The sequence below is a fragment of the Aspergillus chevalieri genome, chromosome 2, assembly GCF_016861735.1.
Source record: "Aspergillus chevalieri M1 DNA, chromosome 2, nearly complete sequence".
Classification (NCBI taxonomy): Eukaryota; Fungi; Ascomycota; class Eurotiomycetes; order Eurotiales; family Aspergillaceae; genus Aspergillus; species Aspergillus chevalieri.
The window spans coordinates 2,629,896-2,653,035 of record NC_057363.1 but is presented as its reverse complement, the minus strand read 5'-3'; the positions used below and the strand labels follow the sequence as shown (position 1 = coordinate 2,653,035).

Here is a 23,140-nt window from a genome sequence, read left to right as displayed (position 1 = left end):
TTTTTCATTTTCTTTATTATCTGTGTTATACCCGTTACATGACTTTCCCTGTATTCCCTGTTTGATGTGTGTTCTCTGATGACTTGATTGGCCTGTCTTTTTTTCCCGCAAACTTAATACTGGCCATTGATTGTTTATATTGGCATCTTTCCAAGGCCTACTCCCACTTTTCCTGTAATCTTAGTCGTGTGGCGGTTTTCTACATTACCGTCTAATTTTTGATGACCCATCTCATTTCTCCCGTGTGGATTAGGTCGGGATCGACGCTGTGGACATGGCCACTGCACTTGGCTGTCAATGTGGATGTCTCGTTTTCGTTTTCGTTTTTGCTCGGCTCCGGACTTCCTGTTCAATGTGTTGAGTCAATACCTGTATGATCATTTTGTCATGGTACAAGATCTTATATATATGCAGGCTGTATGAATGTGTGTCATAGTGTTCTACTACTAATGTTATCTACCATATTCGATATCCCTAACATGTCTTCGAAAAATGTCCAACCCGACACCCCTGGAGCGGGATGTCCCTGAACTGACAGGCTCCCGGCTTATGTATCAACCGGCAAGTAATCTACGACAGCTGGTTCCGTTATAGGGCACACTCTGGCCAGTGTGCTGCCCACATTTCATCTCAGCCTACTCCGCAATGCCCGTTAGTACCAAGCGGCGCCTGACTCCGTCAGGGTCTATCTACCGAGTCGGAGACGATCTCAACCTGATTTGAAAGAAGTTCGATTATAGAATTTGGAATTCTGACTGGCCACAGCCGGAGTTGTCGGGGTTAATCAAGTCAGTGTTATCATGCCTTGGATGATAATCTTGATATTAAGGAGAATAGACTATGGGGAGTCCGTGATGTCAAAAAGCGATCAATTGATATATAAGTCTACATGGTGCTGCAACTGTGGTAGCAAAACATTCTATATATATCTTCGTGCACCTTTTGTATAAAGTTGCACACAAAATGCCAAAGTTGATGCTCGCGGGCCTGGCCCTCTTGGCCGCCGAAGCCACCGCCAAGACCTGTTTCAACAATACCGTGGAGATCCCCGTTACGTCGCGCAACGGCGTCTTCGACAATCTTAGCACGCCCAAGACCAACTTCGAGGCAGCTGCTTTTGCCATCTCCGCTACTCGTCAGGGCGCCAATGGCACGGAGCAGGCGCTGACGGACTATGCTACTATCTCGAAGACATACAAGATCTCGACACAGTATTGTATGCCCAACGCTGATAATCGCAATGCTCCGCTGCAAATATTGACGCATGGAATCGGGTTTGATAAGACGTGAGTAGTATCCCCGTGAAGTTGAGGATCTGTTGCTAACTATGGCAGATACTGGGACCTCCCATACAACAACTTCAACTACTCGTACATCGACAATGCCCTCTCGCATGGCTACAGCACTCTTTCCTACGACCGCCTGGGTATTGGCAACTCTTCCCATGGCGACCCGAAAGACGAGATCCAGGCATTCCTGGAAGTCGCCGCCCTAGCCCAGATCACCCAGATGGCTCGCAATGGCTCGTTCCCGGGTATCCGCCAGAAACCGCAGAAGGTCATCCACGCCGGCCACTCCTTCGGCTCGGGCTTGACATACGCTTTGTCCGCCATGTACCCCAGCCTCACGGATGGTATCGTCCTGACTGGATTCTCGTTTAGCACGACTTTCAATCCGTACTTTGTCGCTGGTGCGAACTTCCAGCAGGCGAACCAGGTTCTCTCGTCGAAGGACTACCCTCCTGGTTACCTGGTGAGCTCGAACGCCGTCGCGAACGAGTTCCTCTTCTTCACCCCGCCGTACTTCGACCCCCAGATTCTCGTTTTCGCGGAGCAAAACAAGAAGCCCGTTGCCATTGGTGAACTCCTGACCATGGGCAGTGTGCCTATGCAGAGCCCCTTCACTGGACCGGTTCTGATTATCACCGGTTCAAACGATGTCCCCTTCTGTGGAGGCGACTGTCTCAACACTGGTGGCGCTGCGAAATCTATTCCCGCGCAAGGCAAGTTGGCGTTCCCGTCTGCGAAGGCGTTTGAGGCATATATCCAGCCGAACACGGGACATGGCCTTAACCTGCACTACAATGCCACGGGAGGTTATGAGGCTATTGCTGGTTTCTTGAAGAATAATGGGTTGTAATTGAGTTGGGGTTGAGTTTATGAGGGATTTATATACGGGATGCTCTTGAATCTAATCTGATCTATTTTATCTAATCTTGGTGGACTGTTTTATGATACATGAGTACATAATTCATGGCTGTGCTGCTATTAATATTAATCAATTTGAAAATGGCTCCAATCTGTTGGGGTTGCTACTGCTATGTATCGCATTTTCCATTGTGAAGTCTGAAACGCCACTCAGGGGTTATTGGATGATGACTTTACAGTAATAGCGATGGCAATAAGGGATCGGTAATTGCCTCGCTCGAGTGTAAATAATTGCATAGTTGCTATGGCGTAGTTGTTCGGAGCAGAGACATCCAACGGTCAAGTTGCCTTAAGAGTCGGTCTGTCACTGACAAGTCATCAAAACAACGTTTTTTAATTATTCTAGACTTGATATTACTTTTTTATCCCAATTCTCCTGACCATTCTCAGTCCATCTGCAGAACACGCTCTGGCCTCGTCTTTACCGCCTACTGGACCTCCCCTCCGCCTCCCCCCTTAACATTTCAATAATCTGTCCCATCCACCGACCGTTCTGTTCTCTTCTTTTCCCTCTCAACGCCTTTTTCCTCTGAACCGATTCTCGATTTCGATATCTCTGTTAATCTCGACGACCATCTGAACAAAGAAGAAGCAAGAGTCTCTCAAACTTCGAACCATCGCCATGGCCGCTCCCTCCAAGTATGACGACTACGATTTCCCGACAACCGCCCCAGAGCCCCAATCCGGCCACCCTGGTCACACAACCCCAGAGCAGAATGCTGCTGTGGATCAGCTGCGATCGGAGCTTGAGCAGTTAGGTTACACCGAGAGATTGGACACTCTGACTCTGTTGCGGTTCCTGAGAGCCCGGAAGTTTGACGTTCAGGCGGCGAAGACTATGTATGTCTTTCCCTTAAACAATGGTGTATGGGGTAGGGAAGGCTAATATTGCATAGGTTCGTCGACTGTGAGAAATGGCGGAAAGAGTTTGGAACCGATGATCTCGCTCGCGACTTCAACTATGTTGAGAAGCCGAAGGTTTTCGAGTACTACCCTCAGTACTATCACAAGACGGACAAGGTGCGTTGTCTCTCAAGAAACAGTGAATAGGGAAGGTGTTTGGCTAATTGGCATCTAGGATGGCCGTCCCGTCTACATCGAGAAGTTGGGCAAGATTGACCTCAACGCCATGTACAAGATCACCACCGCCGAGCGGATGTTGCAGAACCTGGTCTGCGAATACGAAAAGCTCTCCGACCCCCGTCTCCCCGCCTGCTCGCGCAAGGCTGGCAGCCTGATGGAAACCTGCTGCACAATCATGGACCTCAAGGGCGTCGGCGTCACCAACATCCCCTCCGTCTACGGATACGTGAAACAAGCCTCCAACATCTCGCAAAACTACTACCCCGAGCGTCTGGGTAAGCTTTACCTGATCAACGCACCCTGGGGATTCGGCGCCGCCTTCAACGTTGTCAAGGGCTTCCTCGACCCCGTCACCGTCAACAAGATCCACGTCTTGGGCTCCGGCTACAAGAAGGAGCTCTTGGCGCAGGTTCCTGCCGAGAACCTCCCCGCTGAGTTTGGTGGCACCTGCAGCTGCGCCGGTGGCTGTGAATTGAGCGATATGGGTCCTTGGCAAGAAGCAGAGTGGGCCAAGACACCCAAGTGGGCGGCTCCTAAGGCAGAGCCGGCTCCGCAAAAGGAGGGCGAGGAGCAGGCTTCTCAAGCTTAAGCTTGTTTTGTGTGTTCAGTGGTTTTATCTTTTGGTTCAACATGGTGTAAAGAAAAGAAAAGGGTCCATCAGTTTACCTCTCCCCCCCCCCCTTTTTTTTTTTTTTTTTTCACCTATTACTCCCTTTCTTTCTATCTTATACCTGGGTTCGGGCTACATCAAATTGTCGTATTACTGCTTGTTGTTTCTGGCTCGGCTTTGCCGACATCTGCATAGATTGAATAATCGTTTCTGCTGGGCCTGCTTTTTCTTCTTGTGATATGATTTCGTGAACTAGATATTCTGAATTTCAGGCGTGGTGATGGTGTTGTGTTGATACTAAATGGAGACCGGGAAGTGATTAATAAAAGTGACGTGGCCCAATTGGGCGGGTTGATTGAATCTATGTACTAGTCATGTAATCGTCCATCCCAGATCAACAGTAGTGGAATAAGTACCAAAAACGCCAACGCCATCCAATCCAGTTGCCAGTATCAAAGCGGGTATAAAATCCATCACATCTTCTCAACCACTTCAGCCGCGCGTTCCGCGCGTTCTGCCTTGCCCAACGTCGTTGCCAGCGCATTCCCATCAGTCCCTGCATCGACTACGGCGTCTGTATCCTCACCCTGAAGCCGGAGTAACGTTCGCAACGCATCATCGTAAACCTCGGCCATTTCCCCATTGCGCCAGCGCTCACTCTCCTGCTCCGATCCAAGGGGCACCTCAATCTTCCACTCCGGCTTAACATGTCGTCTCCGCCGCGTCGACGACCCAGCACCACCCATCTCAACATCCCCACCATCCTCCCTCTTCGCCAGCCCCTCCTCCTCCCCAAACTCCTCATCCTCAAGCCCATCCTCATCATCACCCTCAAGCACCTTATTCAATTCCTCCGCATACATCCGCGCCGCCTTCCTCGGCGCATCCCGCCTCAACTGCGCCACTGTCGTAGTCAACGATTCCAACTGCGCGTACAACGACGTCACCCGCGCCGCGAGCGCGGTGTCGTAGGGCTCATACTCGACTGTTTCGGCGGGCGCTTGGAGTGATTGCGAGGCTGTTACGGGGTTTAGGGAGAGGGAGGTGTGGTCGTGGTCGTCGAGGCCGTTGATGTTGACGGAGTTGGAGGCGGTTGTGAAGGTTTTTGTTATATACTATATGCCCCCCTGTTAGCAGGTTGCGTTTACAAAATCTACCACAGTAGGGTAGAATAGGTGAAGGGGAAGTACCTCATCGACTAATTCACGGACACGCTCGCGCATGGGATCGGGGGCATCTTCGGTATCGTTTGTCGCGGAGGGGGGTAGATGGAGGTCTAGTTTTTGGCGGGAGAGGGTGACGGTGTTGGCGTAGAGGTAGGTGAAGTCTGCGGGGGCTTGGAGTTCGATTTTGCGGTGCATTTTCTTTTCCTTCTTCTTTGATTAGATTGAATTGACTCGTCACTGGTGGTGTGTGGTGGTTGTATGTTCTACTACTGTGTTTGGCTCGACGCGTGATTTTGGTGATGCCTCATTGCCTTGTGTACGGATGATTGATGCCTGAGAATTGACTGCCTGATCGCCAAGGCATTCTGATCGGCGGGCAATGAAATCATCGAACCAGTGTTTTTTCTCCCCTCTACTGGAGTTGGTCTGCAGATTTTGAAGTTTCGTGGTCTCACGATGCGACGGCGTAACTCTAAAAACGAGGGAACAGGTGGAGGAATTGGGGCTTAGTGTGCCCTGTTTGATTTGTATTTCTGTTGCCTGGTCTGTGTTTCTGTCTGTTTTTGATTGCTTGCATTCTTTTTTCTCCTAGCTACTACCCTCTATCATTACTACTATTCTGGTTGAGATCGATTGCTACAGGGATGGCTCAGTGACAACACTCATGATGACATGGTGATAATGCAATTTCTTCTCTTCCGAACACACTCCCTTTCTCTCTGCTTTGTGCTTTCTTTTCACTCCTTTTCCTATCATTGAACCAGTTTCTTATTGTACGGCATTTGCCACCCACCTCCAAGGTGACTTGACAGATCACCATGGAGCAAGACACCACCAACATCTCCCTCATCGACAACACCCTCCCCCCAGAATTCCAACAACAGGACCCCGACCTTTTCCGTCGAACGTCCACAACCCTCTCTAGGAGTTCTTCTGCCCGACGATGGTCCAGGCCCTCGGTCAGGGGTGAACTCCAGAAACGGAAATATGCAAAGTGGCAGCCGCATAAGTTGGGGCTCACGGATGATGCTCCTGGAGGTAATGATAATAATGGAAATGGGAATGGAAGTGGGCAAGATTCGCGGCGGATGTCTTTAGCGGATGCGCGACGGTGCTCTACGACAGATGGGTTGAGTACAGGGGAGAGCGGGCCGTCGAGGAATGCGAGCGTCGATGCGACGGATTTTGGCAGTGATGGGATCGATAATATTATCACCAACGGGACGAACGGCAACAGTAGTACCAACGGCAGTGGCAATGCCCACGGACAGCAACCCAGCATCAAACCCACCAGCGAACTAGACATCCTCTACGAAAACCAGCGCGGCTGGTTCCTCTTCGGAATTCCTCTCTACTCACACAGCTCACTCCTCAACTTCGATCCCAGCGCATGGGTGACCCGCGACCTAAAAGATAGCCCTGTCAACATCACCAATGCACAACTCCCCGACCCCAGCTGGGAATGGGCCTGGCAGACCTGGTACGTCGATATGTCGAGCGACGTCGACGAGCAAGGGTGGCAGTACTCGTTTTCCTTCTCCTCCTCTGCATGGCACGGCTCACATCCGTGGTTTCACTCGTTCGTCCGTCGACGACGATGGGTCAGATTACGGGTGAAGCGCGCTTCGATGGAGAGGTATCGTGGTCGGACTGGGTTTGAAGAGGCGCATATGCTTACGGCGGATTACTTCACTATTCACTCTGGGAGGAAGAAGAGGGTTTCTAGTGTTGCAGATATGTCACGTGTGCCGTCGACGTATGTTTCGGGGCAGGGGCCGAAGGATGAAGTGCCGCCGTTGGATGAGATTGGGAATATACCGACTTTGATGTATGCGCTGAAAAGTGCTATCGTGGACCGGGAGAAGATCGATGCATTGAAGCGGTTTATCGATGAGGGAGGCGATGAAATCTACTATCTAGACGAAAAGGTATGTTTTCCTCACCAACGCCCTCGAAACAAATCAACTGACAACCCCCCCAGATCCCCGAAATAATGTCCATCTTCGTCTTCCAAACCTCCCGCTGGCAATTCCTCACCCACCTTCTAACCACCATAACCACCCTCTCCCAAATCATCCCCCAAAAAACCGGCAAAGAAGCCATCGAACTGCAACGCAAACAAGAAAACCTCGCCAAAGCCGCCGAGGCCATCCGCAACAACATCACCGGCCCCGAACTCGTCGCGGACCACCACCACATGCTCGATTTGACACCGATATCGAAGTCAAAGGAGGGGAGTCTGCTGTCGAAGAGGAGTAGTGTTAAGGTGAAGGATTTGGAAAATGTGAGGCCGGTGGGTAATGGGGGGGTTATCAAGGGGATTCCGAAGGAGGCAGAGGTTGGGAGAGAGGGGCATATTTATCAGTATACGTCTTAGCATTTGTATTTCTATGGGTTTGTTTTGTTTACTTTGGTGTTGGAAGGCGTTGGTTTACTGGACCCACAGTTGCACTTGCACTTAATATTTCATAGAATGATATACCCTGTTCTCGACTATATTCATACCATAATGTTGGTATCATTCCGTCCACATTCTTTTCAATTTGAATCCAACCCTGTGTCGAGAAGTGTTATAATTCGAACCCTTACTGAACTCTGTGGCCAGCTGATAGCCCTGAGGCTCTAACACCCTGGCCTCAAGATTGTGCGTGTGCTATGGAGTCACCCCGTTGTTTGATCTTGCCCAATGGGCATTAGATCTCAATATTGCCCTCATTATCGGGTTACCGCCAGTATGTAGTCGCAGAAAGGTGATGTTGAACACGCCATATTTGCTTCTGACGACGTCAGTATTTGTATTTCCAAGTTCGAAGAACATGAGCGGGAATGCGAATGTTTTTGCAGGGTTGAGAAATGTGCAATTTCTTGAGCCTTTGCTTTCATGGTAAAACATGGGTAAACCAATTCTGGTCTGCAAATAACTGATATCACTGCTGTCATTGGTCTCTGTCAAGAGTCTGTAAGAAGGTTAGAATCAAACACTCAGGCATACACTACCTGTACGGAGCAGAAGGAACCCCATTCCCAATTGCCCATGAGGCCAATGATGCATTTCCAGGATATTTGGGCATGATGTGTGAAAGCAAGGGCAGTCTGCTGGCTTGGTGTACATTTTTTATCACTCTTTGATACGTCATGGTGTTACTGTATTATATAGGTACCTCTCACGATAAAGGTAGAGTTAGAGTGTTCATTTTGCGGAGAGTGACACTAATATAGAAGGGAATTGTCATGGGAGCTCTTTCTTTCGGTATCTGTTTTCCTCGCCTTGGTCAGGTGTTTCAATATGTGAGGATCCTATGCCCCAAGATAGCATTTCTAGCTGGCTCTGAGTAGCCATTTTTAACTGTGTTATCCATACTACTTATTATGTACTATTGTTCAAAAAGAGCAGGATAGTATTGTCTGACAAGGCCGTTGCAGCATGTAGCAATAACGACACCAGACAGTGCTGATACCATTGTGTCCATTGCAATCATCGCAGTAAAAGATGTCTGCGGATGCTTTCATAGTGGCGAGTTTGGTACTGGTAGGGGAATCTTGTAATCTCAAGGTCGTTGTGTCGACGACGTTTGGATTCTCATTAGGAAGTTGTTATAGCCCCATTGTGAATGTTTTGCATAAAGAAATTAATGCTGTGGGTATGTGTCTCCTTCCACACAGGTAGTGAGAGGAGGATGGTTGCAACAGTGCGCTTCATTATAAAGCTGATGAGCTCTGGCATACTTGGGCTATTTTGCAAGTCTCCTGGTTCATTACGTGATTATACTTTCCAGGTGGTCCAAATGTCTTCCTTCAGGTTCAATGTTGGATACTGTTCATAACGGATCTTGAGCCCTATTCATAGAAGGCCCCGAGACAAGGTCTGGTACCAAGGAACTTCGACCATGAGGGTAAAACTTGCGAAGTGTTGAACTGGGGCAAGTTATTTATTGGAGTTCTCTTCACTGGTGTTGCCTTTTGAACATCTTCGTCGGCTTCGCTATCACTTATCATAGCGTTGGCTCTAGTGTGTGTGTGTGGGAATAGCTGTGCAGCTTTGTGAAAGGTAGACGTTCTGCGTCGTTATGAAGTCTGTCGAGCGCTTCCATAAAAAACCAACTTCCATTGGTCTAAGAAAGATTCGCAGTAAAGAAAACCGCTCCTCACCAATTCTTTAATCTCCGAATCGGACCTGAATAATTGCATGGTGTGTTTTGTTCCTGGACTTAAAGAGGGCCTCTTTGATGCTGGGCATTTCATGACCCAAGGCTGATGTCCCCAGATGCAAGCGGACAGATTATCCAGGTAGAACTTCGGAGCTAATCATTGTCTGAAATAGTCTCCCCATTATTGCTTCTTCTGTTGCCACTGTGCGGGCATTTCCTCTTGCCTAGCTACCAAATGCACTTAACGTTTTTTCGATTCCCGGTACTCGGCATTTCTTTGGTGTTGCATGTAATCGAAAACGTGCGCAGAGAATTCAATGTCCGATAAAAGTGTCTCAAGCAGGGATTTCAGGGTAAACCCCAGTATAACAAGATCTGAATTCCATTTGTCGATAGTAAGCAATACTGACGTTGTGAAGAGAAAAAGAAGTAACACCGAAAAACAACAGATTATTCTTGACTTGGTAAGCAGAAGCACAATGTGCCATTTCCAATGGCGATTAGCCTCACGCAATTTTCTCTGTTTGAGGCAATGCCTTGATTTGAGCAATGGTAAAAGCATGCTTTCTCGGCTTATGCAGTATGTTGCCATAGCCTATTAGACTAATATAAGGACTTCTCTGATTGGCATATGGTAGATCGGTGTCATGTAGGATGATGTCTGTGGCAGACCTGTCAAAAAGACGTGCTCAGTAAATGGAAGTGATCCAGTCAACAAGCAAATGCTCCGGGAGACAAATGAATTGACTATTGAAGACATGCTAGCTATCATAGGGCTCCTTGACTGTGATTGATACTAATAACAAGAACTAGAGATAAAATGACACAAATGGCTAACATTCGAGAAAACAAATATTACATCAGATATAACCACATGGTACGAATGATCACTGAAGAACCCTCCCATTGCTTTCCTCCACTGTCAGCTCGAATTCAGGTTGGAATTCAGTGTAGAAGTTGTGCTGTATCACGTCAGGTTCAATTCCGTATCAGCCAACACAAGCCAAAGACAAGATACTACTCACCGGATTCTGAACAGCATCAGCCGTGAATTTGGCAACGTCATGCGGGATAATCTTCTTGGGCACACCATTTGCGGCAGCAGCATCGGCCATGAGCTGGGAGTGACACGCATGATCTAAACTGGCAAAGAGAAAGGCTGCTTCGTCGACGGTGTGGCCCACTGTCAGAAGACCGTGGTTCTGCAGAATACATGCAATATTCTTCTCCCCAAGGGCCTTCGCAATCTGTTGCCCTTCCTCCTGAGCCAATGCAATACCCCCATGGCTGTCATATACGCTCAGCTTTCCATAGAAGTTACACGCATCTACTCCGGTCAACATTTCCAGATCGCTACCAGTACAGGAGCATGAAATGTCTGCGTACCTTGTGAAAGCATCTCAACCGGCTTACCAAACGCACTCCACGTCTTTCCATAAATCCCGTGAGTATGCGCAGCCGCGACCACATCCGGACGAGCCTTGTGAATCTCGGAATGGATCATGAATCCGGCCTCGTTTATCGGTGCCTGCGCACCTCCTTCGACTACATAGCCCTCGCCGTCGACAAGGACTAAGTCTGAAGCTTTCATGATGGAGAAGTGCTTTGCGTATGGGTTCATCCAGAAGTGGTCTTTCAATACGGGGTCTGAAGGGGACGCTGTCAGTATTGCATTGGCACGAAACACTTTCGTAGATAAGCGATGTACCTCTCATCGAGATATGTCCTGAAATGCCCTCTCCGTATCCCTGCCTTCCAAAGAACCGAAACGCAGCTGCCATGTGCTCCTTCATCCATTTACGCTTTTCGTGCATATCAGTGAACATGGGAATGCCCCGTAGCTTCAGAGTTCCATTACGGTCTCCACGTGCCGTAGCTTGGAACTGCTCATCTTCGGTCGCAGTGGTGATCTTTGTATCGTTTTCCGGATCCACTACGATGGACCGGTCGGCTTGCTGGTTCGTGGTGACGGTCACGGTTGAAGTTAACATGTTTGTTGTTGTTGTTGTTGTTTTTCCTGCGCAGTATCTGAAACCGAGTATGGATGGAGTAACTAACTCATTGAATCCAACTCAACAGCCAACATTTATATTCTCGTCGACGGCCTTATCTCGACCCCACCGTGGTACATGGGATTATGTATACGGAGTCTGCTATAGGTGCATGTCGCTGCACGGATAAGACTCCGATGTGTTTTGAGAGGGCGTGCATGTTGTGCACCCATCCTATTATGTTATTTGTCAGATTGATCGGTATCTACTTCGCATTGTTTTGTGGGCTAGTGGACTTTATGGTGTTAGCCGGTAATCAACCATAATCGTGCCAAGTTCCCGGGGTGGAGGGGGTGATCGATATATATATATATATATATATCTCCCACGGCACTAAGCATTTGACTGCTATTAAAAACAGTAAACCGAGGGCATTCAGATGGAGAAGCCCGATCACATTCCCCTAAGAAATTCGGTACAACGATAACCGTTAAACCTGTTATCAGTTACCCCGCATGCGTCACATTTTGCCTCCAACATCGATGTTGACCTCGGGCTAATGGATCTGCAAGCATACTGGACGGCTTTGTTCTTGCTCAATTGGCAATCGCACTGCTACCTCTACGCCATGCTGATATCAAGGAGAAGTTCTGCAAATCTTCAATCATGAGCAGTCAGTCAATTGTGGCAATAACCAGCAGCCCCCGAAATGCGGGGATTCTTTTGTCAATCATCTCCCCATGAAGAGTGATAGGCTTTTGCCTTTGGGGCTCCTTCCTTTCTCATCCTTTCATTCCGTCTTCCCGGATGCACGGATGACTATCATCGTCTCCCGTGGAGACCCCGAATTGGGGTCACGGCAATGTCGTCTGCCCTATATTCCGAATCGTTCCTGACTGGGTCATGGAGGCGATAAGAATATCCGCTGATATAAAAGGGCCAGTTTCCGCTCCTCCGTTCCTGAAAAGCTTGCATTATCCTCAATTCTGACATAGCAACGTGCACACAACAATGAGTACTACATGGGAGCACCTCGCGGCCGAGAAACGGGGCCGCATTGACAAGTCGATTCCCTCAGAATGGAAGATTTCCAAGCCCACCCAGGCTAGTGTCATGGATGTCCCCGCGAACTCGGGGATTCTCTCGGCCGAGGAGCTTAAGATCACTGAATCCACAGCGACGGACTTGGTCAACAAGTTGGCAAAGGGGGAGTTGAAAGCGGTGGATGTGACGCTGGCATTCTGTAAGCGTGCGGCGCTGGCGCATCAATTGGTGGGTTATCCGATATAGATGCAGCGGATCTTTGTACTAATCATGAGATAAAAGGTCAATTGTGCTCTGGAATTTTTCCCTGAAGCTGCCCTGGCGCAAGCTAAGGAATTGGATGAGTACTTCGAGAAGAATCAGAAACCGGTTGGACCGCTGCACGGATTGCCGATTTCCTTGAAGGACCAGGCGCGAGTGAGGGTAGCTTGACACATACACCCTAGCCATTATTGTTTGTACTAATCCGATAGGGAATCGAAACCTCTATGGGATACATCGATTGGATCGGCAACTATGAAACCTCCGACTCTGTCATAGTTACCCTCCTTCGCAAAGCCGGAGCTGTCTTCTACGTGAAGACCAGCGTTCCACAAACACTGATGGTCTGTGAGACCGTTAACAACATCATTGGGAGAACCGTCAACCCCCGGAATAACAACTGGTCATGTGGTGGTAGCTCTGGAGGTGAAGGTGCCATAATCGGGATCCGGGGAGGAGTAATTGGCGTTGGAACAGATATTGGTACATTAGTTGTTTTCCAAAAGATATGAATTCTTGGTCGTCTAACTGGATTTGTATAGGTGGCTCCATTCGTGTGCCGTCTGCGTTCAATTTCCTTTACGGTATTCGTCCCAGTCATGGTCGACTGCCATATGCGCGACTTGCGAACAGCATGGAGGGCCAGGAGACAGTCCACAGTGTGGTTGGTCCAATTGCGCATTCCGCAGCAGGTAGGTAACATCTTGGAAAGTCAAAAAATCTGTGACGAGAAACGGAAGCTAACAAGGAATGAAAATAGACCTGCGACTGTTTTTGACTTCTGTTTTGAGGGAAGAGCCCTGGAGCTATGACCCTAAGGTCATTCCCATTCCCTGGAGGTCTCAGGAAGAGGAGGAAACTAAGAAGAAATTTAAGTCCGGTGGGCTGAACCTTGGATTCTTCAACTGTGACGGAAATGTACGTTTCACACAAAATCAACAACTCCTTGAATTCAGTTGTTGACAGATACAGGTTCTTCCTCATCCACCAGTCCTTAGGGCTGTAGACGTCGTCGTCAGCACGCTGGAAAAGAATGGTCACAACATCATCCCTTGGACACCCTACAAGCACGATTTCGCCGTGAACATGATCAACGGCATCTACGCCGCAGACGGCAGCACTGTATATTCACCCCCAGTCTGCCCTGGTTGAGCCATAACCACCATACTAATAACAAACAGGACGTCTACCGCGACATCAACGCCTCCGGCGAACCTGCTATACCCAACATCAGAGACCTCCTCAACCCGAACAACCCCAAAATCGATCTCAACGAGCTCTGGGACGTCCACCTCCAAAAATGGGCCTACCAATCCGAATACCTCTCCCAATGGCGCCTCGCCGAAGAACAACTCGGCGCCGACAAAACCCTCGACGCTATCATCGCCCCCATCACCCCTACCGCAGCTATCCGCCACAACCGCTTCAAGTACTACGGCTACGCCTCGGTGGTTAACCTGCTCGATTTCACGAGCGTGGTTGTTCCCGTTACGTTTGCGGATAAGAAAGTTGATGCTAAGAAGAGGGGGTATGAGCCGTTGAATGAAATAGATAAGGAAATGCAGGAGGAGTATGATCCGGACGCGTATCATGGGGCGCCGGTTGCAGTGCAGGTTATTGGGAGGAGATTGAGCGAAGAGAAGACGTTGGCGATTGCGGAGGAGGTGGGGAGGCTATTGGGGAATGTGGTGACTCCGTGATACCTGTTCGTATACTTTCGACCTGAGATACATATTAAGTTAGAACTGTGTGCTTAACAAGTTTGATCCAGCTAGTGTTCCAAATAAGAACGCATTGTTTATGCGTTGAATGTTTTGTACTTGGTAAAATTCAACGTGCTTCGACTCCTGGAAAGTTACGGATCGAGAAAGCAAAACCTGCTGGAAAAGTGGATGTACCCCTGTATTTGCAGGTTAAAAAAAAAAAACAAAATCCAAGGCAAGTTACCATAATAACCCCGTCCGTGCCCCAGAATCCCAGAAGAAAAGAGAAAGGAAAAGCACCAATGCCAGTTTACCATGCCTTCAGTCGGAATTGAGTTTATCTGCATGGTGAGCACGAGCCGCTAGGGCCAACAAGGCTTCGTCTTCATCTTCATATTCTTCGCGTTCGCCTGATGGAACCATTGGATCGTTGAACGATTGGTCGCCGGTCAGGTATGAGAGACCATTCAGTAAAATCTAGAAAGGGATCAAAACCTCTATGTTCCTCAGTATGTTCAACGGCTTCCAGGTCCACAAAATAAATAAGAGTGTGAATCTTATTAGTAAAGGTATGTCTCGACGAATGAATCAAGGGAGGAGGGGAAGTACGAACTATCGTTCATTTTCCTCGTCATAAATAATACTTCGCCAAGCCCTATCCCATTGGTATATTCCAAACTGATTGAATTCGCTAGTTAAGGATGTCAGTGACATTGGAGAAAAATAAAAGGCCGAAGAGCTCTTGCCGTATTGCCTTGGCAAAAGCGATTCTCACCCGATTGCGTTCTTCCAAGGGAAAATCGCAGAAGTCTGAAGATTGTGGCCGGGTACCTACTCCATCAGAAGAGAGATATATATATATATATATATCTGATGGAGTCCCTGTCTTAATAGAATAGCATCCTGCATTGCAACTTCTGTGCCTTTATGGACTTTTCAAGCATCTGCTCTGCAACAACTGAAGATAGAGATTGGCTTTGAAGTTCTTGAATCTGCTTTTTCTGTTGATTCAACTGATAGAGATTGACTGATGTTCTTCCTAAATAAAAGGATTGGTTGATGATGAGGAAGAAGGTGGTGTCGGTGTCTTGATATTGAGTTTGCAAGCACTCTCTCTGGTTTAAAAGGAATAAGACCAACAGCTGAAAATGCACTCAATATATTAGATTTTGAGAATGCACGGCCATGGATACTGGAGTAAATAGATATGAGGACTTGTTTATCAATGGCATGGATGTCATTTTGTGCCATCTCTCTGATTTTCTGGCCATAATAATACTTGAGTGGCGCAGAACAGCTTATATCAAGCGGTTGAAGTAGATGAGATGAATGAGGAGGCATATATAATGGAATAATCCTCCTCTCAGTGCAGAATTGGTCAAAACTAGCAGTGGCATGACTGCTATGGCCATCAAGAATTAAAAGACGATATCTGCCAGCTGTCTGATCATCTCCTGAAACCATTCAAATCCCAGAATATCATCAGTCCAGCCATTATCGCTCAAGCTGATTCTATATTCCTTTGGGATAGCTGAATACCACTGAGATTGATACTTTTTCCCAGCCATAATGATTTGCGGAGGTAGAGCATGTCCGGAGGCATTTATGGCAATTATTATAGCAATCCACTCACGATTTCCAGCCTCGATAGATTTGGCATGGTTATCTCTTGTCTCTGATCCACAAATAACTTTTGCAGTTGATGCCACACCCATTTGAAAGCCAGTTTCATCCATGTTGTATATATCCTGCTCTGCAATGCCGTATCTCAGGATAGTCTCTTGAACACGATTCAACCAGCCTTTTATAAGCTCAGGGTCTTCACATTTGGCACGCTGATAGTCATATTGGCGGGTATATTTAGATTTGAGCTCAAGATGGCGTTGAATAAAACGGGAGACCCATTTCTCGCTGATACAGATGTCTTTCGATGGTTTAGACCGCGCGGATAATAGAAGCTGAGCAAGATGGCGTACATTCAATATTTGAAGGGGTAGACCACGTTTATCCATGTCTAGAATCCAGTTTTTAAGAAATCCCTCCTCAGTATTTGATAGCTTGCGACAATTTGCAATCGTATGTTGGCGAGAGACTGTCTCATTGAGGTGAATCATGAGGGTCCTTGGAGGCACATCAAAGGCTTTGCACGGGCTTGTTTTTATGGAAATTGGCCTTTATGAAAAGCCTCAATAGCCAATTCTAGACGTTTTTCCTTCGGTATTTCAGACATGATGAATTTGACAGTAGAAAAGTAGTGTATCGGATCGTATTCAGGAGAAGCGGCTTCCGACCGCGCAGCTCGGTGTCTGATTACTGTTAAGTTATGTTGGTTTGCTCTGTAATCGTGGTCGTGCACTTCAAGATATTTCGCCTCAAAGCGTAGAAGGGGAAGATGAACGGCGGCATGCATACCATTGGTAATGCATAGGCCTCCAGTCGATCAAGAGCGAGGTGAACGGAAAATCAACGTCACTGAAGCCTACCGTAAGATCAGGACATGGAGGTTGTAATTCGTGCATTGTGCCATTTGGACAAGGAAGAGATTCTTTGTTGTTCCACTGAGCATTCGAAATAGCGCCTAGTCTGCAATCAAGAAGAAGGCCGGTTAAATCAACTACGTTGTGAACAAGACCAGCAATGAATGTAGCCTTATTCCGGCATTAAGTGCTAGATGAAAGAAAATCTTTGCAGGAAGCAGATGGCGTTCAAAGCGTGAGGTTGACAAGCGAGAGAGCTGTTTCCACGTACTCGGTAGGTCGCAAGCCAAGATCCCCCTCCGGACTAATTCCCGAGCGAAAATGTTATCTTGACATGAGATGCCTTCCTGAGGATTGTCAACCGCTTGGTCGTCGTCGTCCTCCGTGTCATACTCCGTGTCATCTTTGCCTGCTATCTCCGCATAAACAGTTTGTGGATGCCGGAGGCGACATCCCCACGGCCTTTTAGATTCTGCCCCAACCCTCTCCGTCTTTCATCAGCACCTGTCTGAATCTCTATCCACCCACTCGTGCTATGGATACGAGTTAGTTTTGCCAGTTCTGATACCTATTGAATTGATAGGTTGTCGGAAAGGGAATAGTAGTATGTGCAAGTTACTTGTCCATTTACCAATGAAATACCCCGTACCCATTATCTATATGCTCGTACCAAGATTATCAGAATCAAGACGACTGAGGTTATAATCATACAGCCTGCCCTTTCATTATCCCCATTTCAAACTCATTTTCATGGCCTCTCCTGCCTCCTGACCCAGAAGCAAAATCCCCACTCCCCTGCCCTGAGAGATCAGACGTTTGCTGCTGACTCGAAGAAGACGAACCCCCTCCAATCCCAAATGTAATCGGCTGAAGCTCACGGTATCGGCAAGCCCACATTCCCAAAAATACCATAAGGCTTGCGCTGGCGGTTTGAAGTCCCCACCAAAGCCAGTTGGCGGGGATCGTATGCGTGTAGAGGGACGTTGCGATGAGGTGGACGAAGTGGATGGTTAGGGCGAAGTCGGGGATGAGTTTGGAGCGGGAGACGAGGAGAAGGAGAAGGATGACACTGCGCAGCACATAACATCAGCATACGTATTGATTATATGGACAATAAAACGAGGCAACAGAGGCAAGGCGTACCTAAGGAGACTATTCAACATCCACACCAACCCCAATATCCACCCGATGGTGGTATCGCCTCTGATCGCATCCCAGTTCAGAAGGAGGTCAAACGAGAACGGCCGGCCGTATACTAGCGTTGTGAATAGGATAAGCGCCGTCGCGGTCACATAATATCCTAGCTGGAGCAAGAAGATCTTGCGGACGATTTTGAGCGGCGGAAGGTCGGTTCGGGCTCCCGCGGGAGGAGGACGGCGACGGGGCATGAACCAGTGTGCATGTATGTACCGGCGTTTCAGAGGAGTCGAAATTTAGACGTTTGTTCTAAAAAAAAAAAAAAAAAGGAATAGGTAGCGGGACAAAGCGTGATTTCGTAAATAATGCGCGGAGGTTTACTTGTAGTTAAGGGGGACTTTCGCGGCTGACAAGGCTGGATTGGATCCACTTGAGCCGCAGCCGCAACCGCCTTTACACTGGACTGTGTCCGGACCTCAACCAAGCCATTTGCCTACACTAGCGCAACATTCTACCAAGCCAAGGAATATTCAAGAACAAATTACGAATCACCGGTCACCAATTTCTTCCGACCAAAAATCCACAAACAACAAGACACAAGATGGGCTGGTTCTCGTGGTCCTCCGACTCCTCCAAAGCCTCCGACGGCGGCCGCATCGCCCCCGACAGATCCTCGCGCGAACGATGCTGGGAAGGCCGTGACCGGTTCTTTGCCTGCTTGGACCAAAATAATATCCTCGACGCTGTTAAGGATGACAAGGAGGCAAGGAGGAAATGCGGGAAAGAAATTGAGGAGTTTGAGGGGGCTTGTGCAAAGGCTTGGGTATGTTACGCTTGCGAAGGGCTACAGTTGCTTGGTTGAGGTTTTGTGGCTGATATGGTCTATAGGTGAAATACTTCAAGGAGAAGCGAGTGATGGAGTATAACCGGGACAAGACAATTGAGCGGATCAAAAAGGAAGATGCTGAACGAGTGGCAGATATGAAATCTCAAGGGCGCGCGACATAATGAAGATCTATGACGAAGGATTCGCAACGAAGACTCATGACGTGACATGAGAAGAACGGGGATGAAATGAAAAAAAAATGATTGTACTATAGCTCACTTGTATTATGACTTGACTGAGATTGTATTTGTAGTAATATCCGACAGATCCCATCTATCATGGATAGCAAAGCTCTTTCCAGAGCAAATCATTGAGCTCAGGTATTAGAAGTGTACAGAGTACCATATATGCAAATCCCATCTATAGTAAAATTCCATCGCGAAGTCACAATCCCAGGCAAAAAAAAAAAAAAAAAAACATCCACATGCAGAAATGAAGAAACCAACGAGGGAATAATAAAGCACAGCAGTAAATATACAGGAAGCACGCTTCATAAACCCTGTTGACTGGCACCATTCGCTGCCATTGAATGAAACAAAACCAATACGCCGGTGTTGTTGCAATTGCCACATATGAGAAGGGTAAATTGAGAAAGGAAAAACTGAACAAAACCAAGCCGCTTAAAAGCCATGGATCAGAAAACCAGCGACTAACATTCCCATATTTACGATTCGAATAACGCCTGGTTTCCGAGATGGCTCGTCGACAACGAAAAACGATAGGGCAAAAGCAAAGGATATTGTCAAAGAAGAAAACATAAATAGAGACGAAGAGATTCATAATTCATTGTTTCCACTTTGTCAATTGGTTGATAATGTTTTGGACCTGAGGACCCATAGGACCTTGATGGGCCTGGGGTTGTTGTCCCCCAAGGCCCTTGCTTAGTAGCGACAAAAGGTTTGGATCCGTAACCATTTGCGCGTTTGGCGGTTGAACAGGGAAAGGCTGCGGCGGCATAGGCTGTGGCGGAGCAGCAGTAACAGGTGGTCGAGTGGCATTGTTCAGAATGCTAGCCAGATCTGCAGGAGCCTGAGGAGTATTCGGCGGTGGAAACGCCGGTGGTTGTATGGCTGGGACGGCGGGCCGCTGCTGAAGCGCAGACAAAATTGATTGCAACGCCGAACCGTCGAGGGAGGGCATCACGTTGGCAACATTTGGCTGGTTCGACAACGGAGGCAAAGGAGGCTGCGGTATCTGAACAGGAGGGGGAAGCGGCGGGATCCCGAATGGTGTGGTCGACGTGAAAGGTACCGGGGGGCCACCGCGCTGGGGCTGCGCATGGAAAACAATTTCAGCAGCCATATTGGGTTCCAATTCGGGGTAATCTAGACGACGTGATGTTAGTACATGGCGTTCGAAGTTTCAAACGTATGAAAAGGCCCTGACTTACCATTGAACCGGAGATTGTCTGGTCCACCGCTGCGGTCAAAAACTTGTAGTGGAATCTTCCTCGAGAATTGATTTGGCCGCGCGAGTCGAACAACCGCAAGCACCCCCTCAATGATTTGGCGTTGAACAGCAGCGTTCAAAGGAATCCGCGGGCCCAAAACCAAGACATCGACCCGCAAGCCACGGTTGCGGAAGGAGTTTTCGACATGAAAGATGAAGTTTCTGGATATGAGGTTAGCTTGGTGTTGACATCAATCAAATCGTGCATGAAAAAATTTGTACTCACCTATCCACCTCCTCGAGAACCAAGATTTGTACATCCGGGATGTCCCTCGGCGCGCGTCTGGGCACTGGTAAATCTGCGTCATCGTATGAACGACCCCGTGGACTGGGTGTCCGATATCTTCGATCCCTGCCATATGGTGGTGACCGAGAACGCCTGCGATCACGCCGATCGTATCGCTCCGGAGTTCTGTCCCGAGATCGGTACCCATCTCTTCCACGGAATCCACGAGGCGATGGTGATCGGGGCGGAGGCCGGTAATCGTCTCGTCTCCGATGGGTCAACTCGTCCCTAAAATCACTGAATGGCAAGCGGCCAGCGGGCTCGTAATTTCGATCGTAGCGATCTCCGGGTGCTCGCAAGCCGCGACTGTTGGACGGTCCGCCTCTGAATTCGGGAGGGGACCTAGATCGTCTGGGAGGAGGAGCTCGTGGCGGTTCAGGCGGAACTGGGCCGGGTCTCGTGTTTCTCTGTGGTTTCGAAATTTCGAGGTCTAATAAACGCAACATTATTAGCCTATCGACGCTTTATTTCCCCCCTAAAAAGAAAAAAAATCCTTCCGTTACTGTCGTAAGTCACTTACGGATCTTTCTTCCTCTCACCACTGCCCCTTGCTCCGCATCCAAGGCTTTCTTACAGGCCGAAGAATCAAGGAATTGGATAAAACCATACGCCTGTTTGATCGACACCTGCGCCAGCTTGCCGTATTTGTGGAATATATGAAATAGGTCACGCTTCGTAACTCGCTCGGTGGGAAGATTGCCTATACAGAAAAAAAAAAAAAAAACCAGGTTAGAAGCCATGGAATAAAAAGTTGCCGTTGGCTTTTTCGAGTGACCGGTGAAACTAACCAACAAATAATCTCGACCCCGGAGGGAAACGATCCCAAAGACCTTCTGTTACATAGATTCTTTCGTTATGCAAGAAGTCATCATACTTCCGCTGTACCTCGGGGCCCCAGGGTGCATCTTCGTCATTGTTCTTAGAAGAGCGGGCAACGGGCTTGTCCGTGCGACCATTTTTAAGAGGAGACGAGTCCTGGGTTCCAGAACTAGAAGACTCCGCTTTCTCAAGACTGAGACCTGGCGGAGGAGGCAAAGAGCTCGCGTCCGAAGACGTGCCGGGAGCGCCAGCAGCTGCTAATGCCGGAGCCCCGAGGTTTGACTGATGATTATTATTACTCTGCGGCTGGGAGGAGGGATAAGAAGTGGGATGGTTGGAAGGAAGCTGATGATAGGCACTAACATCATCGCTAGGGTGGTAGTTTGGATGTGTGGCAGGGTCCTCCTGGGCTGGGGGACGAGGAGGGAGACCCATGGGGTTCTGGAGGGCTTCATCAGATGCGCCATCTGCGTTATTTGTTGCTTGAGGGAGAGCAGAGGCATAATTTTGCATCGATGAGGGAGCCGTCTCCGAGACCGCAGGGGCAGATGGAACGGCTGAAGAGGAAGAGGGGAGATTATCAAGGAGATTCTGGAAGTCCACACCACCCTCACCAGAGCTAGGTGCATTATCATGAGACGAGGCTCGGGTGGTATCTAGGCGAGCCTCGGGCGCAACGGGCGCGATCCAGTCCGTCATAGGGTGGTCTACCTCGTTCGCGGCGGGGAAACCCTGAGGAGCATGGGACGAGGAGGGAGGAGGGGGGCGATTAAGGGAGGTTTGGTGGGGCAGGGAATTAACAGAAGGATCTGAAAGAGGAATAGCTGTTAGAGAATCGTTTCTTTCTGCCTCATTCCGGGACCCGGATGTAGTGGCAGTAGCAGTAGAGGTAATAGCGTTGGTGGTGGTAGGTGCAGATAGGTTTGGAGGAAATGCAGCAGAGGAACTGGCTTCATTCTTGCTCATCATTTTATCCCCCGAAAGAGAGCCAGTGTGATAACTACCTGGATGTTGATATTGTAGCTGCTGCTGTTGACTCAAATCCTGCATCTGACCTGCGCTGCCCCTCACGCCAGCCGAATCCGACCCTGCAGCGGCATGTTGTTGTTCTAAGGGTGGTTGGCCATTCTGCTGCCGCTGCTGCTGCCGCTGCTGCGGCTGGGACCTGGGAGCGGCGTGGGGGACATGCTGACCACCTTCGAGCGCAAACTCTGGCTTCTCGTATGTCGACGTATCGTTGAAAACGGGGTCCATTTGATTCTGCAGCACCGGGATGTTGGCCGGTTCCGCGACGTGTAGCGGCCGAGGGCTCTCAGGAGTCAAAGTCTTGCCACGGAAGTGAAGAGCCTCATCTGGGGACCTGGGCGTCATGTAGACAAGAGATGGCAGATGGACTCATCTGCAAAAGAGCGAATCCGCGCGCTTTTGGGGCAGGGAGAAGAGAGGGAAGAGAGCGAGAGGAAGAAGGAAAGGAAGAGAAGGAAGAGAGAAAAGGAAGGAGAGGAGAGGCGGAAGAAAAATAAAAAGCTTAGTTGGCGGAGTGGAAATTTAATTGCAGAGAAAACAGAGAGCTGAGGGTGGGGCCAGATTGGGAAAAAGAACCGGGCCGTTGGAGAGAGCGTCGGGAAGAATATGTAGTGATTGATTCAGGAACAGGGAATAGAGAGGGGAGAGTATCTGGATACGGAGTAAAGAAGCTGGAGATGGAGGAGTATCTTAGAATGGATGACTTAGAGTAGTAGTGATGGAGGGAAAAAAAGTACTGTTGGCAGGGGTGGCCACTCTATTTCTGGCTCTTCCGATCAGTGCCGCTTTAACGCGAGTCAGGTGACCGTCACCTGATAGGATTCCAGTTATTTCTTACTTTGTACTT

The 23,140-nt window shown here is 48.7% G+C and overlaps 9 protein-coding genes across 9 annotated transcripts; 5 read left to right on the top strand and 4 right to left on the bottom strand.

The window, feature by feature from the left end:
• Positions 1–963: 963 nt before the first annotated feature.
• ACHE_20930A (alpha/beta fold hydrolase) lies at positions 964–2,139 on the top strand (the record flags this gene model as incomplete). The annotated part of the gene is made up of 2 exons (XM_043285287.1): positions 964–1,286; positions 1,335–2,139. 2 exons carry the CDS (start codon positions 964–966, stop codon positions 2,137–2,139), a joined length of 1,128 nt encoding a protein of 375 aa, XP_043133994.1.
• A 690-nt stretch (positions 2,140–2,829) lies between these two features.
• SEC14 (SEC14 family lipid-binding protein) lies at positions 2,830–3,879 on the top strand (the record flags this gene model as incomplete). Its single annotated transcript, XM_043285286.1, has 3 exons — positions 2,830–3,047; positions 3,104–3,227; positions 3,286–3,879. The coding sequence occupies 3 exons, from the start codon at positions 2,830–2,832 to the stop codon at positions 3,877–3,879; spliced, it is 936 nt and encodes a 311-aa protein (XP_043133993.1).
• Positions 3,880–4,373: 494 nt separating this feature from the next.
• Positions 4,374–5,261, bottom strand: ACHE_20928S (uncharacterized protein; the record flags this gene model as incomplete). Its single annotated transcript, XM_043285284.1, has 2 exons — positions 4,374–5,015; positions 5,091–5,261. The coding sequence occupies 2 exons, from the start codon at positions 5,259–5,261 to the stop codon at positions 4,374–4,376; spliced, it is 813 nt and encodes a 270-aa protein (XP_043133992.1).
• A 623-nt stretch (positions 5,262–5,884) lies between these two features.
• On the top strand, positions 5,885–7,443 carry ACHE_20927A (uncharacterized protein; the record flags this gene model as incomplete). Its single annotated transcript, XM_043285283.1, has 2 exons — positions 5,885–6,994; positions 7,048–7,443. 2 exons carry the CDS (start codon positions 5,885–5,887, stop codon positions 7,441–7,443), a joined length of 1,506 nt encoding a protein of 501 aa, XP_043133991.1.
• Positions 7,444–10,101: 2,658 nt separating this feature from the next.
• On the bottom strand, positions 10,102–11,205 carry ACHE_20926S (class II aldolase/adducin domain protein; the record flags this gene model as incomplete). The annotated part of the gene is made up of 4 exons (XM_043285282.1): positions 10,102–10,176; positions 10,240–10,541; positions 10,601–10,861; positions 10,923–11,205. 4 exons carry the CDS (start codon positions 11,203–11,205, stop codon positions 10,102–10,104), a joined length of 921 nt encoding a protein of 306 aa, XP_043133990.1.
• A 1,011-nt stretch (positions 11,206–12,216) lies between these two features.
• AMD2_1 (amidase) lies at positions 12,217–14,210 on the top strand (the record flags this gene model as incomplete). The annotated part of the gene is made up of 7 exons (XM_043285281.1): positions 12,217–12,477; positions 12,532–12,672; positions 12,723–12,993; positions 13,053–13,202; positions 13,271–13,428; positions 13,483–13,632; positions 13,692–14,210. 7 exons carry the CDS (start codon positions 12,217–12,219, stop codon positions 14,208–14,210), a joined length of 1,650 nt encoding a protein of 549 aa, XP_043133989.1.
• Positions 14,211–17,395: 3,185 nt separating this feature from the next.
• ACHE_20924S (protein SYS1) lies at positions 17,396–18,078 on the bottom strand (the record flags this gene model as incomplete). The annotated part of the gene is made up of 2 exons (XM_043285280.1): positions 17,396–17,759; positions 17,834–18,078. The coding sequence occupies 2 exons, from the start codon at positions 18,076–18,078 to the stop codon at positions 17,396–17,398; spliced, it is 609 nt and encodes a 202-aa protein (XP_043133988.1).
• Positions 18,079–18,428: 350 nt separating this feature from the next.
• Positions 18,429–18,835, top strand: ACHE_20923A (cytochrome c oxidase subunit 6B family protein; the record flags this gene model as incomplete). Its single annotated transcript, XM_043285279.1, has 2 exons — positions 18,429–18,650; positions 18,716–18,835. 2 exons carry the CDS (start codon positions 18,429–18,431, stop codon positions 18,833–18,835), a joined length of 342 nt encoding a protein of 113 aa, XP_043133987.1.
• Positions 18,836–19,496: 661 nt separating this feature from the next.
• Positions 19,497–22,638, bottom strand: ACHE_20922S (putative RNA-binding protein (Nab3); the record flags this gene model as incomplete). Its single annotated transcript, XM_043285278.1, has 5 exons — positions 19,497–20,038; positions 20,104–20,324; positions 20,389–20,878; positions 20,969–21,148; positions 21,237–22,638. 5 exons carry the CDS (start codon positions 22,636–22,638, stop codon positions 19,497–19,499), a joined length of 2,835 nt encoding a protein of 944 aa, XP_043133986.1.
• Positions 22,639–23,140: the final 502 nt, after the last annotated feature.